Consider the following 18,541-nt stretch of genomic DNA (forward strand, 5'->3'; position numbering starts at 1 on the left):
AGCATTTTAGCCCATTTTTGACTTTGGATTTTTCCTAGCACGCCTACAATCTCTGGTGGCCAAATCCTAACCTATTTATCCAAATGCTGTCTTTTTGACACGCTTCTGAACAGTAGGTCAGTTATAGTTGGTCAGTAACTTCGGGAAGCAAAACAGCTGCGCTGTCCTGTCTATCTTTTGGCCTTAGCCAGAACTGGTTGCCAGTGGAGCACTGTGAGCTGTAACCTCTGCCTTTTAGTACGTCGTCAGCACAGAGAGGCCGTCAGATCTTTGTCAGACAAGCCACCTGCGAATCATGACAGCTGGGGACAGAGAACAGGCAGGCCGTGAGGCCGGGCTTTCGGTTTCCGCCTTTACGATGCTCTTTGCAGCTGCCGCACACGGCCCGAGCCGCCACCTCCGCAGCCTGACACAGCCGGGCGGCAAGGGGGCAGCCGCAAGCCGCAGGCCACGGGGCCGCCCCCCCCGCCCCAGCCACGGGGCCGCCCCCCCCCGCCCCGCAGAGAACAGGGCCGCCCGTGCCTCTCCGCACCGCCAGTACGCTCGGCGGGCAGCTGCCCCGGCCCCAGGCCTGCCCGCCGCCGGGGGCCGTGGACGCCGCCACCCGCCGGTGAGGTGACCGCCGGTAACGGCCACCGGCCGCATCACCGCGCTGCGCCTCCGCCACAGGGCAGGGCAGGGCAGGGCAGGGCAGGGCAGGGCCGGGCAGGGCAGGGCCGGGCCGGGCCGGGCCGGGCCGGGCCGCTAGGGGGCAGGGGGGCCAAGTCGCAGCGGGTAAAAAGCGGCGCGAGAGCCTGGCGGGGCGTCACTTCCTGCTGGCGACTTCGTATCCGGGTGAGGGGGCAGCGCTCAGCTGGAGCGGTAGTTGCCCGCGTCCGGCCTGTGCTGCCGCCTCGGGGAGCCTGCGGAGCGCGGGGGGGCTCCTCGGTGCCGCCTGCGGGCCCTCCCCGCCTGCCTCGGCTCGGGCCCGGCGTGAGTTTGCCGGCGCAGCGGGGGTCCCCTGTTGCTGTCGGGAGAGGTACTGGGGGTGGTGTCGGTGGTGTCGGTCGGGGCCCGAGGGGTGGAGGGTGGTCGGTGTTCCTGGGCGCCTCCCGCTGGGCTGCCAGGGGCTGAGGCTGTGGGCTGGTGCGGCTCCGGTGGCCGCGGGAGCGGGGCGTGCGCTTGGGCTTACCTGCACGGGAGGTGTACCGGCATTTACTTGTGTGCTTCCCCCCAAAGCACACGCTCATTTGGAAAAAGTGCCCGCTGGGACAAATGTCCTGGAATTGTAAAGATTATGAAACTCTTTTTGGAGAGCCTGGCAACTTCTGCCAGCGTAATCTCTACTGAAAGTCACGGTAAATGCTGTTGTAACTCCTGTGAGACGGCGGTGCTACTGCGCTGTTTTGGTTTGGTTTTGGGAAGGTAACTCCTCCGTTGCTTTTCTTTCTGGTATTTACAACTTAAAAGACTGAAACAGACGGGTTACTTGTGCAACTCAGTCTTGAATTCTGACGTACGGGTTTGTTACTGATGAACTACATCCATAAACTTCTCATGTACGCTCTATGTGATGCTGAGAGTGCCTGGGCTGCTTAAAGATTAATGAGGTGTGTTAACAGGTGTTACATTGCTTGTCTGTACTAGAAATGGAAAAGTTTAGACTGCACATAAATACCACTCAGATTAAATGTAAATGTCAGGTGACTTTCTTGTCATGCAATATGGGTTTGTTTCTTCAGCAGAATCAAAAGTAAACATCCCCAAAATAACTTTCATCAATACATAATACTTAAAATAAAAACTACATTCCGCTGTAATATGTTAGTTTTCCTTGAGATGAACACTGTTACGTCTTGTGTCTTGTAATTTTTCTAAAATTAAACTTAAAATGGAAGGGAGCAAATAAAAATTCACTTTTAAACATGAATAAAGTAAGTAGTAATTGTGAAACTTAAAAGTATGTAGTATTTTTATTTAGTTAGTATCTTCTCCTGAAAGGAGATAAAACTAGGCCACAATTACAATTCTTTTAAGCAATTTCTGGAAATAAATTGCAGATTATTTCAATTTTTAAACCAAGAGTTTAAAGAGTAACTAGTATTTCTTGTTGCCTAATTTCAATTTCTTTTTTTCTTTTTTCTTTTTTTTAAAGTAGGTGGGAGGGTACATGTTCACTTCAAGTAGAAAGGAGAATGTTCCCAAATTCCTCCAACTCGGGTCATCCACCCTTCAATCCAAAACAAAAGCAACAAGAACAGCAGAGTGATTGCTTCAATAAGCTTCCTCTAAATACACCACTTACGCTTCTCCCTCACCAGCAAGTTACTGATACTTGGTTTAACTTTCAGAATGAAGTGTAAGTACAGTAAGGTTTGATAGTGGGGATTGGGTTCAAAAAGAGAGTTACAGTCTTTTGAAAGAAGTATTTCAGTTTATGGAGAATGTTTGTCACTGTTTTTAACATTAAACTGTATTAAGCTTTAAAAAATAGGAAGGTATCCTGTAAAACAGCTGTATAATTCTGTTAGTGACCTACAAGCTTTAATGCTCTCCTGCATTGTGCATAATGCATGAGATGCCATTGCACGGATTAGATTTAATAATCCACAGTTCAGTTTTAAAGATCTTCAATTGTATTTGTTTACTGAAGAAAACAGAAAGGAGATGAGAAGGGGAAAAACGCTTATTCTTGGGGCTAGATTTGAAGATACCATAGTGTTCTTTAGGCTCTTAAGTTTAACAGTACCTTAAATTAATTTGTTTGCTAACCAATTCTTACACGCGTCCTATGAAAAATGACCCGCTTCTATTTTTTTAATGAAAAATACATTATATACTGAAATATCTTTTCATTTTGAGTAGAAAAGACAGATGTGTTGCTTCTAAGAAAAAAGTGATGTGACTTGCTGAGTTTAATGTTTGCTTAAGAAAAACTACCAACCCATAAAAAGCATCTTGATATGAATAACAGTTACTGACTGTGGTCTTTTCAGGGCTCTTCTGAGTGGGAACCTTGCAACTATTCCAGCTGTTATGCAGCAGCCAATGCCTAATGGAAATGGCAGTCCAGCACATATGTCTGATGCCCCCATAGCCTTTCGAGGAAGAAAGTAAGTTCTTTGTGTGATTAATTCTGTTTGTAAAGTACCCATGGTGAAGCTTGTCTAATATCAATTTCTTGTGCAACTTAAATTTTGTTAGAAATGGCAATACTGAATAAAATGTTTTTTGATGAAACAGGCCATGTCATGACTCTTTGAAGCATTTATGTACCTGCTTTTGAGAATTTTAGTACTTAAAAGTGACTTAGTATGTGTAGTTTTTCCTCTTCCAACAGCTGTAGCCTTACAGAACTGTGATTTTTACGTGCTTTATTTTAATACTATAATAGATCATAGTCTGTGTGTGCTTGACTATAAGAGGGTTTGTGGTAATTGAGTGTTCTCTTCCTGTTAATTTGTCAAGTTAAGAGTAAGACTGCACCCTCAATGTTTTATGGGAATGTGATGGTTTTCTGATGACACACTAGATGTTTCTCCTGATTTTCTTAATTATGTGGTGCTTTATTTTCGAAATGCAAAGTGCTAAATTCAAGCATATGCAAGTTAAGTTCTTTTTTTAAGGGGAATTTCATGGAAACGTAGTTTTTCTACTTTTCAAAAAACTAAACTTACTTGAATTTACATAATTTCCTTTGTTACTTTGGGTGCAACAGAAAGAGGAATTTCAGATTATTATTATTTCAGAGGAATATATGGTTTTGTTTTTTTAACATTCTAGAAAAAAAATCACTTATCAGTTCAGAAATAACAGTTCATATCTGTTTGTTATAATTCTGTGAATCAGCTGATGGGCAGGAAGATTCATGTAATCTGTCTTCAAACTATATGCTATTTCTTTTCCAGATTTAAGAGATGAGAAAATAAGTGCAATTAAATATATGGTATTAAGTTATCGTTGAGTATATAACTATCATATTAACTAAAGAAGTTCCTGGTTTCATGCTGCATGCATGTTTTCCTCTTGACCAGTCTGGTTTATGGAAAGCTATGGTGTTTTAGGAGATTTTTGGTCAACTAGTTAATCCTTAGATCTTGAGTTGACTCTTCTTAAGGTATTTTTGCTGAACATGAGTTCATGCAAGTTCTTCTCAGTCAAAATAGGCTGAAACAGCATTATGTTTTGATTTAATGTTACGTTATGAGTTCCTTTAAGATTGCGGTTAGGTAATGTTATCAGAACTTCTCTCAGACTTGAAAATTGAAATGATGACTTGAGGTCTCTAGCTGAATTTTTATTATTAATAATACTATCTATCCAGGTCCCCACACTACTTTGATGCCAGCTTTTCTGACTACGAGAAGTGACTGTAGTTTTATTAATAGTTAATTCTTTGATATATATGAACATATGATTTCATGTTCTTTAATTTAAAAAAAATAATGCACGAGTACCACCATACTGGTCAACCTTATGCAATTCTTAACATATAAACAAAACATGAATGTCCTCTGTTTATCTTTACTGTGGATGGACACAGCATTCAAGCACTGGTCAGCTTTCAGGACAACTTTTTCTTAATGAAGGGTTAGATGCCAAGGGGCTGTCTGTAAGACCACTACACCTCTTCAAATACGTTTGAATTCCTGTGACAAATGACTTAATGAGGACATAGACTAGTGTTTGAACATGGAACATTAGGTTTATGACCTGTGTAGCTTAATACAATCATTAGTTAGATTTGTCAAATTAATAATGTTTCTTTTCTGCCCAGATTACACAGTTTACTGTCTGTGCAGTCTAAGACAGAGACAAATGCTACATTTTTGAATGGCTATTATGATAAGTTTCTCTTCTCCCCTCCCCACTACTGAATTTATTTTATTCATCACTGGGTTTTCAGAACTGACAAAACTTCTCACTGTACTTATGTTGATTTAAAAGAAAAGTACCCTTACACAGTCTATATGTATCTTTAAAAAAAAAAAAAACAAAAAACAAACCCCCAAACCCCTGTGTTGTCAGCAAACTAGTATGACCAGCTTCCCGAGCTGTGCTGCTTAACTGAGCTTGCCATTTAGGTTTCAATTGGTTGATACAGACATTCTTGTAAAGCAGTTCCATCAATTTACTTCAAGGGTAGCTGCACTTTTGCAGTTGTGTGTTCTCTTTTCCTGTTCCAGGTTTATTTTAACTAATATATAGAATGGCCACACCTTATGTTCTGTAGAATACTAGCTTTTAGTGAAATAGTCCCATAATTAAGCATTAGTATTTGTACTTTGTAGCAGCTGTCTTCTAATGATAGGTTGAAGCTTGCAAACTAGAAGAATTACTGGTTTTCTCTCTCTCTCTCCCCCTCAGGAGACTCAGTGATCAAAGTATTCCACATGATGTCAAACGGCAGCGATTTAATTCCCATCGTTCTGAAACAACTGTTGTTAACCAAATAGTGCCTTTACCCGTGGAACATAGATACTCCCACCCAGGATCAAATCAATCACCACTGTTCCATGCACATTCCATACCAGATTTAACTGGATGTGTCCCTCCATTGCGATATACTTTGTTTCCAGACCCTATAGAAACCCCACTCCCTGTGGCCAAAGATAAGGTAGTATCTTTCTATGCCTATGCTTTACATCTGCCTTCTGAGTAAGCAGGGTCCAATGGTGCTGTGGGAGACCACAAAAATTTGTGCAAGGTTATTTGACAGTGTCATGGTGTCTCTATCACTGAGCTGTCATTAGAAGGAATATCAATAAATGTAGCTGCCACTATGGTCTTGTGTAGCCTTGTTGGAGTTTGGAGCGTTTTTGGGGGTAGGGGTGTTTTGCTTGTGTTGTTTGGTTTCCACACTAATGTCAGGAAACCTACGTGTCCAGTCCAGGAAGTAGAAATTGGAGTGATGGTCCATGTGACACATGATTGGGAATGGGGAAAATCCTGATGGAAAAAAAGAAAACCCACCCTAGTAATGTGAGAGAAGCCCATTCTGAATAAAGACAGTATTTGGCCTGTAAAGATATCCTCTGCTTCTCTTCAGAAGGAGGTAAAAGTTACTGTCCTAGCTGTTCGGGAATATAGAAGAGGATGTCGTCTTCAGGTGGACAGTGGTGTTGGAAATGTGTGGGCATGTGGCTAATCAGTCTTTGTACTTTATCTGCACCAGCATGACAGAAGCTTGGGTTTGGTTTTTTTAGTATAAATATGCCTGTTGATTGTAACATATAACACTGTTGTGAAAGAGAAACAGTTAATACCTCCTTCTACCGAAGATCTGATTACTTCTTTATTAGTTTGTGTGGGATAAAAAAAGAAAGCTAACTTAAATTAGTCTTAATATTAATTTTTATCCCTACTAGTGGTAGGCACACTGTTGACCTTGAAGTCAGCAGAAGATACCTCTCGTATTTCACTGCTTATTCCCTGAAAGGCTGCAGGTACTGATGAGGCAAAAACTATTTTCTATAGATTGAACAAATTTAAATTTAAAAGCTTTGCAGAAGTTTCTTCCAGGGAGTTGTTCAATATGAAGTCAAGGTGGGTGAAACTCTAGGCAATGGCATAGGTCATGTGAAACAATGCTGGATATTTTTTTTATTTTTTTTAATGCAGTCCTCTGTGTTTTGTGTAATTGCATCTCTGGCAGGAAAGAATGTTCACTTTTCTGTATCCTTACTTTTTGAATATGTGTGTCAAGTTAAGTCAGCAGGTTTTGGAGTTGTTTCAAGCATGTCAGCAGCAGACCTGTGATTTGAACAGAAAAGAGCTCTGCAGAACAGAACTCCAGAGAGAAATTCAGCAAATTTTTCCACGTATGTTTTGAATTTGATTACTTAATATCAGTTTGAATGTTCTTCAGGTTCGCAGTTTTTCCTTCCTCTTAAACTATGATATGTTACATCAGTTTTTATTCTGTCATTCTTCTATTACAGAGAGCAGACTCTTTCTGGTTGGGTCCTCGCTGAATGGGTTTGGAACTCGTAGCAGCGATGGTGACTTGTGCCTCGTGGTTAAAGAAGAACCAGTAAGTAATTTAAAACATACAGTTAAAACAAAGTCTGCTTTTAAAATGAATATGCTTTTATAAGACTGGATTCTAAAATGAGAAACAAATGGTCAAATCCCTTTGATTTAATAACATTTTTGCACTCATAATAGCTATGAACTGTGGGCCCAATAATGTTGCGAATATGAATTTAACCCTATAAAAAATAAGCATTACCTTCACTTCATAAGTGAAAAAAGCGCAGCATAACAGAGAAATGAATTGCCTAGAATCATGAAGAAAATTGTTTAGAGAACTTTAACTCATTTTAGATGCAGGAACAACTTTTAATAAGTACAATTTTTTCATTATTTAGACTCATAGTCACTAATTTAAGAAGTGACTTAAAGGTATAAGAAGGAATTTGATATGCAAAGTATCTTAAGTGATTTTGGTGAGAGAAAATGTTTAAGTAGAATTTAGATTTCTTTTTTGTTACATCTTTTCTCTCAACCTAAGCAGAGCATAACTTTGAAAGAATTGAAGCATCATTGAAAAGGAAGGAAAAGACATTTTTGTGTAAGTGGGGCTAGGTTTTCATCAAGTTCTGATTTGTGAATGTCTGATAGTTACTTTGCATACTGAATATGAATTGTTCTGTCTGGCTTTTGCCACACTAAATGTATACGTAGGCTGTGGAATGTGTTGGCACACATGTTCATGTCTTATTCTGAGAATTAATTCTATTTGAAAAGTAAGGCATTCTTACTTGTAACCTCTGAAAGAGAGATACCAACTCTTTTCTTTAATTTTGATGTCATATTTCAGGTGAACCAGAAGACTGAAGCAAGGCATATACTCAGCTTAGTCCAAAAACTCTTCAGTACTAAACTTTGTAAGTTCCCAGTTATAGTGAGGTGGTAAGATTATTGACAATTATGGAAGAAGTATTGATGCACAATTGTAACTAATTTATGTAATTGCATCTTGTCTAGCTTCTAATCATAGTATTGTTTGGAGAAAAGCTATAAGTACTTAGTAATGTTACTTATCTTGGTGCTGGTGGATAGTAATTAGAAAAACATAATGGTTGCCTTGCAAACTAGTGTACTTGAAAAACAGGTAGCATCTAAAATGGCTTTTGAATTGTAAAACACAATTGGAGGGATAGGGAGTGGATTCCTGTTTGGGAAACCTCTGTTAGTGAACTCTGACTACTCTTTTAGATTTCAGTACCTTCCTGGGGACAATAGTCTAAGAATTTGTAAAATAAGATGTCACTCACAGTAGACTGTGTAGAATTGATTATTGGGGGGTGAGGGAGGGGCTTGATACCACTGAAATAATTAACTTAGGTGCCTAGTGAAGACAATACTAACTGTTGATAGTACCAGCACATATAGGAGAAACAGGTAAATTCATAGTTTGTAAGTTGTTGTTTAGACTCCCTTCAGATGAAGAATTCACACGGGCAGTTCTTGACTTAAACATGAAAGCATCCTATTTCAAAGAGGCTTTTGTACCATCCTTTGAATTATAAAAGACCCTGTCATTTATTGATATCAATGACTGTCTCCCCCTCCTTCTCAGACTTGTGATATATTCTTTGATGCCACTCCTTATGTTGCTTTTCTGAACACTCCTGCAATGGTGAAAGGAACAAACCATGCAGACTTCAAAATTTCTTCATTGGCAAGTATGCATACCCAGATTTCAACAGCTCACTTGAAGAGAGACTTGATAGGTCCATTGCAGAATAGGCATCTGATATTTAATGTCTTATTACTATTGTATATTGATGTTTGCATAAGGAGTCCAGAACTTAGTTTGGGTTTGCCTAGAATGCAAGTCCTTCTAGTGCTTTCTGAGAAGCACCATGATAATATAGTTGTGTTTTCAGGGATCAGAAAGGGAGCATTTAAATAAACTTCTCACCCTCTTCTTTTTTCAAGAGTTTGTGTTCTGTGACAGAGCTTTAGACAAAATGAAGTTTGTTTGCCAGGGAATACGAGTATGAGATGGTACATGATGGTCACGCAGGAGCGATCCCTGAAGGTTTTTGTTTGTGCCATTGCTCATTTTTTATGCTTTCCTAATTCTCCGTTATCTCACAAGTGCCCTTGGTCAGCTTCGTTTAATCAAAATGTTCTTTGGAATGTGAGGCAGGACAAAACACTACTGATATTACTACTCCTGTCAGACTCTTAATTGTGCTATGTAGACCTCTTAGATCATCTCTTCATAATCTTAACATCACTGTGGGCATGAATCCCTATACCTAGCCATCTGTCCTTCTGTCTGTGTATGGATGCTCTGTGGATAGAACTGATAGATAAAAGTTGTTTGAAAATGTTCACCTGATTCAAAATTAAAAGGCTTTGCCATATGGGTCTTCCCCTTTAGATTTAGTTAATTTACAAACTGTAGCTCAACTATGCTAAGGTTCAGTACTTCTGAAACAAGGGGGTTGCCCAGTTATTTTGGCTAAAGCTTATTTAGGCAAATATAATTGCTGTCATCCGCAATTTCAAAACAGCTTGTGGGTTGGTTTTGGTTGGGGGCAGGGAGGGTGTTCCTCCCAGGCTAGACTTCAGAAACTTATAGATTCATGTGCTTTTTCTTCGCCTCTGGGGAAACAATCTTAGCAGTATACACTTCAGTGGTGTCCTGTTGGCACTCTGAGTTTGTGGAGTCAGGTTTATGGGCTTAGAAATGGCTCTTCATTGATAGCTCCAGATGAGCTGCTAAGTTCTTTTTTTAATAGAGCTTCAGTTTAAGTGATTTCCTACCTTCTGCTGTCTTCAGAAGTCAGCTGCTGCTTAAACATCAAGGATGTACGTACATTTAAAGACAAAGCCTACAGAAATTGTAATTCTTCTGAGATGTTACTTCAACTTGAACCAGAATTCTAGATTTGCAACTTTTAAAGGGTTAGCAGTGCATGTATGCTGCTGCTGTGTACAAGCAAGTGTAAGATTTGTCTTACCAAGCTTCTTTAAGAATTGCAATTTCATTCCAACAGTATTCTGTATTTTATTGCATGTGCTTTTTAACAGCCTAAAAGGTATGAAGCTTCTTCTGATCATTATTTTAAAGTTTTGTGCTGTCCAGTTAATATGCATTCCTGTAATCTTAAGGTAATCCCTCTTTGACAATACTAGTTAAGTATTTCTTTCTTTCTTTTGTAGAAGAAAGACTGCAGCGTGTTCTCAACAAGTGTATGAGCTGTCACTAAACTTATTCCTTGCTTCACACAAGAGAAGGAAATAAAAATAGTTTGGGCCAAACATGAAAGCTAGCAAAGTATGTTCTAAGATGTAAGGGAAGCAAGAAGGGGGAGGAAAGATGTTATTTAAAACAAAGTTCTTGGGCTGGTTTTGTGGAAGAGTTGAAAGACAACAAGAAATGAGGAGGAGATTGTGGTATAGGTAATGTTCTAGAGCTTTTTTTAACCTTTTTTACAGATCACTTCAGAAATCTGGGAGACGTTTTTTGTAGCTGTGCCTCTCCTAACATCTTCCTATTTGTTCTTGCACTCTGTGATGTTCCTGTACATTTCTAAATAAGGGCTATAAGAAGAGTGTGATTCTCTGTTTCACCTTAATTCCATGATTGATAAATTAGGAAGTATTGCGAGTACAGATTAGTTCAGTGTCTTTCACAGTTTGTCTTTCTTTAAGGTAAATCACCTTCAGAACTTGTAAGTGCCATCTCTTCTATCCTTTGTATACAGATAACTGTGGTTGGTAGATGAGTGTTTCATTCTAGGAGGTTTGGGAAGTAGATTCAAAATTTATCTAAGCTACAGCTTACTTCAGTTTCAAGCTTGCAAAAGGTAACAAGTGTGAGCAAGGAATTTGAGCCCATCAGATTTAAAGTCTTAGAGAATAGGCTTTTCTGTGTTGTCATTCTGCATCTAGAATACTGCTTGAAATGAAGATGTGTTCTTTTTTTGAATAGTCACAGAGTGAAGTAGGTCTTAAAGGTATGTATTGTCTGTCTTCTAGAGCAGAGAGATGTAAGGATAGCAGTAATACATCTTCTGTTTCAAAGACTAGCAGAGTACATGTAACTTTGACTTATTTGTTCAGACACCTGCACATATCTATTTCTGACAATATTGGCTAACATTCCCAGAACTGTACGCTCAAGTCAATGTCTTTTAGAAATGTGAAACATGAATTTGGGGTGAAAATGTTACAACATATTGAAGAGAGTATAATCCAAACCACTGAGAGTAAATATCAAACTGATTACTCTCTTTGGATTCGTCTCGGCAGGACTCATTTGAAAAACAACTTAGCAGTACTGGGTTGGCTGGTGTTTACTATCTGAATAAATAACGAAGATCTCATTTTCTCTTATATAAAGAGGTGCAGTAGTGTTGAGACTAGGCTATCAGAGTGGAATCTGCCTAACAGTTTTCTTGTGGGGAATGTGCAACAGCTAGGACAAGCAAGGGAACTTGAACTTGAATGACCATGAAGGACTACGGAGATCAACAATTAATTCATCCTGTGCTGTGTTGTGCCCTCCTAGACTCTTTATGACTCTGGATTCAGACTTCTGTAGTGTAAGCCTATCAATGAAAGCAGGCTGCGTGTGCAGGATGCCAAAGATCTTTTTGGCATATATTATGTTTGGGATTAATATTTTGTACAATTGCTTAATCTTTTATTCTGTAAAAGAAAAGAGAGACTTAACGCTGTTTAATGTGAAATTCTGCATGAATAAGTTATTTATGAAACAGTGCTTAGTTTTCTTTGAAGTGGTTATATTCTTTTTCACAACAGCTGAAGTGGCATTTGTGACTTTTTCATAGACATGCCCAAAACTGTGGAGCAGCTATGTGGAATTCTTCTCACGTATTTTGGTATAGCCCTTCTAGTCATAGCTTCAAGGTCAGATAGTCAGGTTATTGAGACACTTACTCAACCTGTATGTATTTCAGTATTCATCATCCTGTGTTTGTGACTGTTATACATACAAGGGAAGAAACGATCTAATGTATAATAGGGATTCTGCTAACAGCATCATTGGTGTGAGCCAAGAAAGAGGGTACCAGCAGCAAGTTACTGCCTTCTAACATCCTCTTTGCTTTGTTTCACCTTGGGAAGCAGATTGGGGTTATGTTTGGGGATTTTTTTTTTTCTTAGCCAACTAATTTGGTACAAGCATCCACGAAGTGTTGGGAGGCATTTGCAGACAAGGATGTGTAGATACCCACCGCTGTCTACCATGTGCTAATGCGTTAGGCATATTTGCCTTAAATTTGGTAGTGAAATGAAAGGAGGCCGAGGGCTCTACATGCTTTATAGCTTCACTCTAAGAACATTCTGGGATGTTGGAGGAGGGATGCTTGGATGTGTCTGCAGGTGCAGCTGGAAAGAGGGGACTCCTGTGTAAGTTGTACGAGATTGTATGTTCAGTGAACGTGGATTGGAGTTCTGTAAGATGCTTCCTTTAACATTAGTAAGTTAATAAGATTATATCTTTTTGAGTGCCACTCCGTGTGTTACTTAGGATCATACAATGCCTTTAAATCCAGATAAAGGATTACCTCAGGTCAAATCTGTCTAAACATGTGTATCCGTAGAACACTTTCAGAAAGTTTCAAAAGAAACTTGCTTTAATTGAATATTGAAAGTAGGGTTTTATCAAACCTGAAATTGTCATCCAAATGCAATGGAGATGACGCTGTTTAATCAAGGTTTCTATCCAAACTATAGAAATAGCTTCCCCGCACTTCCCGCCCTGCCCTCCCCCCCCAATAAAGTGAAGATCAGCTTTTATTTAAGGTTAGTTTGCATTATTTCTAGCTATGTCATACTTATTTATGCTAATTTGAGGTTGATTTATAGAAGCAAGGGGAAAATGTATGATGTTAGATATGGGCAAATTCAAGTGGTCCTAGATTTTGCAACAGAAGAAATTACTAAAATTGTGCCTTTTGCCCAAACTCATATCCTGTAGCCTACAGGTTCTGCTTTTCTTTGTCTTTTCCATTACTTTCTTGGGTGCATTGCTCATTCAGGATTATGGGCAACTACTAAATATAGCCTGAGATATCATCAAGAGTAGGGAAATTGCAGATAGTGACTCATGCAACAGTTTGGGGGAGCTGAGTGCAAACGTGCATTTGCTGGCACTGTGAGAGTGGCAGAGCTTAGTATGTTTGGGGTCGGATGGTCTGGCATTGAGCCTATGTGTCTATACCTTGTGGGTAATCACCTGAGGTGCAGTCCTGTGACTGTATATTTATTGCATGTCCTATCACCATTAAAACAAAAGGCAGGTAAAGCTTACCCAATCTTTGATGGAAAGCGTTGTCCTGTTTTCTCTAACAATTCAACAGGGAATGTGTTTCTTGGTATGTACCTTAGTCAAATAAACAGTTTTTTAAGGGAAGTTTTAAGCATAATCAGTGCATAGTGAAGACACAGTTATGTTATTTATTTTACTGATCAGAAAATATTGATTTCAACTGTAAGCAAACCAGACGTGATTTAAAAGTACATGGCTAACCATGTGCCCATTGCTACAATGTAGTGCTGGGCTTAAGTGTCTGGCCATCCTGCATGGATATGTTCTTGCTCTCCTCTTTTTGACCCTTAATTATAACTATTCAGGATTTCTCTTACAAGTACTGCTCAGTGAAAGCATTATAGAACTGCATTCCTTATGCTCAAATTTCTTGAATATACTTCCCACAGAAAATCTTTCACTAATGTTTTTCTCTAATGTTTAGTGCATTTCCCCCCCCATCCCCCCACTTTCCTAGATTGTATTTTTGCTGCAGTTGCTAAAGGTTACTTAGTTTAGCACAACCCTTCTGCAAATATTTTTGCTAAATTTTATAAGCTACTGTTTGCTATAAATCAGTCAATAGGACTCCACTTTAGGTTTTGGGGTTTTTTTTGTTTTGTTGTTGGTTTGGTTTTTTGTTTTGTTTTTTTTTTTAAGATCAGCATCTTGTATGAAACTTAATTGGATATTTTTCTCCCTTTCAGCAAGCTACATTGAGCGACCTCAGCTGATTCGAGCAAAAGTGCCAATAGTGAAGTTCAGGGATAAAGTCAGGCAAGTATTCTATTCAATATAATTTTTCAGACTGACACAGGAAAGTATATATGTACTGTCCATATGAGTAGTCCCACTGTATATTTGTGTCCTACTATAGTGCTATTGCAAATTGGTACAGCTAGTGTGCAGTGGCAGTCAGCTTACTTCCTTGATGGCCTGAAAGACCTCTTGTGGTTGAGATGCAGTTCAGTTTCTGTGGTGTGAATCAGTAGCAGTATATCACTGCCATGGTTTAACCCCAGGCAGCAACTAAGCACCACACAGCCACTTGCTCACTTCCCCCTGACCCAGTGGTATGGGGGAGAGAATCAGGGGAAAAGAAGAAAAACACGTGGGTTGAAGATAAGAACAGTTTAATAGAACAGAAAGGAAGAAAATAATAATGGTAATAATAACAATAATAAATGACAATAATAATAAAAGAATGGGAATATACAAAACAAGTGATGCATAATGCAATTGTTTACCAATCACTGACTGATGCCCAGTTAGTTCCCAAGCAGCGATCTGCCCCTGAGGCTAACTCCCCTGAGTTTATATACTGGGCATAACATCATGTGATATGGAATACGCAGTTGGCCACTTTGGGTCAACTGCCCTGGCTTTGTCCCCTCCCATCTTCTTGTGCCCCTCCAGCCTTCTTGCTGGCTGGGCATGAGAAGCTGAAAAATCCTTGACTTAGCACTACTTAGGAACAACTGAAAACGTCAGTGTATTATCAACATTATTCTCATACTAAATCCAAAACACAACACAATACCAGCTACTAGAAAGAAAATTAACTCTATCCCAGCCAAAGCCAGGACACACATTCATGTAATAACATAGTTTGCCTATTCTTTGCAAATAGGACTTCGAACAACTGTCTTGTATCTAAGTATCTTATCCTGCCTGTATCCTTGTAAAATTTTGCAGCCCTATCTCTGTCTTTTAAAAACAAATAAGCCTACTTCTGTGGCCTCTCTTTATAAAAGCATATCACAATATGCTTTTATCACAATATACCTTTATCAGGCAGAAACCCTGCTGTGATAAAACTGCATCTGTCATATTTACAATTTGAACTAATAAATGTCATCCATTTGAGCTTTTCTTGCATCTGAGATTATATAACACTTGTTAGGGTTTTTGCTTCATACTTTTTTCATTTACACCTAATCCTATATTTACATCTGCACGCTTCCTTGCCTTTTAAAAATTTGAATAATTTTTATCTATTAACTTTCTCCGCTAACAGTACAGGTTTTTTTCTCCCATGCTATCTGAAAGCATTAAACTTGTCAAGCTAAGACTGGAGTTATATGGCTTAGCTACATATAACAATGGTAGTTTTTTCATAGATACACAAAATGTTAAATTCCTGGTAGAAATATTGAATAAATTATGGGGTTATAGCAAAAATTCTTTTTCCAATTTAAAATCAGAAAATAAACTTTAAAAAGAACCCTTAAGTATGGAAGTGATTATGTCAGAAGATTGAAGTCTTTTTGTAGGCATTTATAGTCTGTACCATGGTCACTTGCAAAAAAAAGTAACTGTCATGATATTCATATACCTCACAGACAGGATTTAAAGAATTCTTTATTTCCTACTAAATAAAAGTATAATCTTAGACTAGAAGCTGCCCATTACATTCTTCAGAGGAAAAACCAGCTCTGTTCACCATCTGGTTTCCTGTAGTTTTTTTCTGGAAGAAGGGGATTGTGGGGAATGACATGACTTTGGGTTGGTTTGTTTTAGTTTGGTTTTGGTTTTTTTTGTGTGTTTCTCTTTCCAGTTATCTTTCTCTTATATAACCTGTCACCACCCATATTTTGTCTCTTCACTTAAGCATCTGTCTTCCTCCAATCTCTTATCAGCCTCTGTATTTCATAGGCTTATACATATACATGAATGCACATTCATTCATTTTTTTCAGAGGTCTTGAAAAATGGATTGAATATTCTGTATCCAGGTCACTAAGCTTATTTTAGCCAAAACCAGAAACTAAACATGACAAGCTTCCTGTGAAAAGGTAGTTTCCTTGATGCCCAGCTGCTGGGAGAAGATGGCAGAATTCAGTGTGGGATATCTCTGCATCTGCATTCTGATGTGTTGCCAATGGTCCATATATACCTGAAAATTGCCATTTCCCACTTACTTTTTGATTTGGGGAATGAGAAAGCATTCCGTTTGTCTTTGTTCTCCTTTTTCATCTTAAAGGGGTTTTTAGTGCTATAACAGTAAGGGAAGATCCATTGCACTTAAAGACTTACTATCTACTTGGTTTAGTAGTCTTTCCCAGGAAATAATTCCAATGCTGGCTCTGCTACCAGACAAGCCTTTGATTAATTAACAAGATTTCTGTACTATAGAGGATGCAAAAGCTTCCTCTTCTGCTGCATTTGATGTGCAGTTGATTCTTTTCCTCATCTTTAGTGCTTTCAGTAGGACTTGTGTCCCAACAGTATAAAACCTTTTTCACTTCGCATAATTGCTACATCTATTAAATGCACTAGAACTTGCTTAATCAGCATCTGTTAAATAGTAATCTTGTCAGTTGGGTTTAATTGGAATTGCACATGCAGCCTGACATTTATTATATTTGCACATACAACTAATATTCTTATTGGTATTTATGCTTATTTTTACAACTGTCAAGCAGTAGCTCAAGCTTGTAATTTCCTGCACTATTATGTACTATGCTCTTAAAAAATAGGCTTGATATTAATTCTGGTTTGAAATTATGTAACATTTCTGATGTAAAGAATGTTTTAATGTAGTTAATGATGTCAAAAACCTCTTGTAGGCATCAAATTAATGTGTTTTATCCAGTTTAATAAATTCCAGGTCCATGCTCCCCTTACAACAATTCAAGAAAATCCAAAGGAATATTCAGTCACACAAATGCTATGTGAATTAGACTTGGATATATAGAATGGAAGTAGCTGTACATTGCAGATACCTACTTCTTTGTCAGTAAGAGGCTCTTCCTGTTGCAAGTTATGGTGTTGCTGTAGCTTATTGGCTACGAATTTAATATCATTTCTTGAGTACTGTGAGTAGTTAAGCTCTATATGCAATATGAAATTCAGACTTTGGGGTGGGGTGTGATATAAATAAAGCAGGTAGTGCTTGTTTGCTGTGTTGTTATTTGCTGTTAACAGCATGAAACAGTTATTAAAACTGTTTTATCACAAAACATGTAATGTTTATTATAAGCAGTTTTCATTTCAAAGCGCTTGCTAATTATCTCTGACCATTGTTGCAGAAAAGAGATTCTTAACTTTTTGATCTGTTCCAGTTCTCCTTCTCAGTTCATTGGCATGATTTCCAAAACTAATACCTCAGAGAATCCTCCCTGGCATCAAAAGTTTTCCATAGTAAATCATGTAGCGTGAGTCTAGTTGAGAGCAAGACTTGTTAAAAAGAAAAATAAAATAAAATTGTGTATTAAATTGTCATAAGGTCTAAATCTGGATGTACATGTATTCTCTATGTAAAACAACAGTTGCATTGTTGTAACAATGGAATTCAAATCTATAAGCAATTCAGGTACTATAAACAAAACCAGAGCAGAAATCACAGCATCAAAATTCTTTTTGAAGAAAGTTTTTAAAGTATTATCTTAAAGTTACATTTTTCCACCTCTGTTACCAAGTAGGCAATAAATATTCTGAAATTGAATACCACGATGCTTCATTCTTTTTCTTTTCTCCTCCCCAATAGCCGTGTGGAGTTTGACTTGAATGTAAACAATGTTGTAGGAATAAGGAATACATTCCTTCTGAGAACCTATGCATACAGTAAGTTTTTAATGTATTTTCTTATTTCTATAAAATTTGCCTTTTGAATTTGTATTTTGATATTGACAACTATTAAAATTCAGTTAAATATATCAGGTTACTGTATGTATACCTAATTAGCTGCATTAGATAGCTTTAAGATAAGTTCTTGTTGCTCACTCTAAATATATGGAGAAAACTGATATATCAGCTAGGTATGTTTTTAATTGAATATTATAATATTCAGAAGATAAAGATTCTTTGTATTAAGGTCCACATGTTTACTACAAGGGCTGCTTCGGTATTCTGCAGATAACAAGATCATGATACTAATGATTATCTAGTGGTATAACCTCCAGTTTCTTTTATTTCCTTACAGCCACTGATAGGACCTGTAGCTGATAGCTAGCTGTGTCTGTATGTTGTTACAGAGTCTTTCCTTGGAAAATCCAAAATACTGTTTCCGTTCTTATACCAACCCCAAAACAAAACTGGTGTTTGTTTCCTCAGGAGTTTGCATTTTGGGGAAAGATTGTGAAACAGACTTCTGAAGGGGAAGTAATAGAAACAGTACTTGGTGCTAAACTAGGGTTTTCTTACTTAGCATCACAATGTCATTTGGCAGATAAATACAAAAGGAGTGGACGTCGTGCTAATTCTTCTAAGCCACTGACAGTTCCTCCTTTACCACCTTCTTCAGTTCTTGTATACAGGTATGCAA

At 38.4% G+C, this 18,541-nt stretch overlaps 1 protein-coding gene across 7 annotated transcripts in view; it reads left to right on the top strand.

The window, feature by feature from the left end:
- The first annotated feature begins 586 nt into the window (after positions 1–586).
- TENT2 (terminal nucleotidyltransferase 2) overlaps positions 587–18,541 on the top strand; it is a 45,751-nt gene continuing 27,796 nt past the window's right edge. The window contains exons 1-10 of one of the 7 annotated variants that reach the window (XM_049794424.1): positions 1,003–1,018; positions 1,450–1,589; positions 2,135–2,338; positions 2,976–3,092; positions 5,347–5,596; positions 6,686–6,800; positions 6,921–7,012; positions 7,802–7,868; positions 13,984–14,053; positions 17,765–17,841. In XM_049794424.1, the coding sequence (XP_049650381.1) occupies positions 1,585–1,589; positions 2,135–2,338; positions 2,976–3,092; positions 5,347–5,596; positions 6,686–6,800; positions 6,921–7,012; positions 7,802–7,868; positions 13,984–14,053; positions 17,765–17,841 (997 nt within the window). In that variant the 5' untranslated portion in view covers positions 1,003–1,018; positions 1,450–1,584. Of the gene's footprint in view, positions 611–832; positions 1,019–1,121; positions 1,590–2,134; positions 2,339–2,975; positions 3,093–5,346; positions 5,597–6,685; positions 6,801–6,920; positions 7,013–7,801; positions 7,869–13,983; positions 14,054–17,764; positions 17,842–18,541 lie in introns of those variants that run through there. The other 6 variants (XM_049794431.1, XM_049794429.1, XM_049794430.1 and 3 more) reach the window with 6 other exon arrangements.

This window comes from Accipiter gentilis, chromosome Z (assembly GCF_929443795.1).
Source record: "Accipiter gentilis chromosome Z, bAccGen1.1, whole genome shotgun sequence".
NCBI classification, from domain to species: domain Eukaryota; kingdom Metazoa; phylum Chordata; class Aves; order Accipitriformes; family Accipitridae; genus Astur; species Astur gentilis.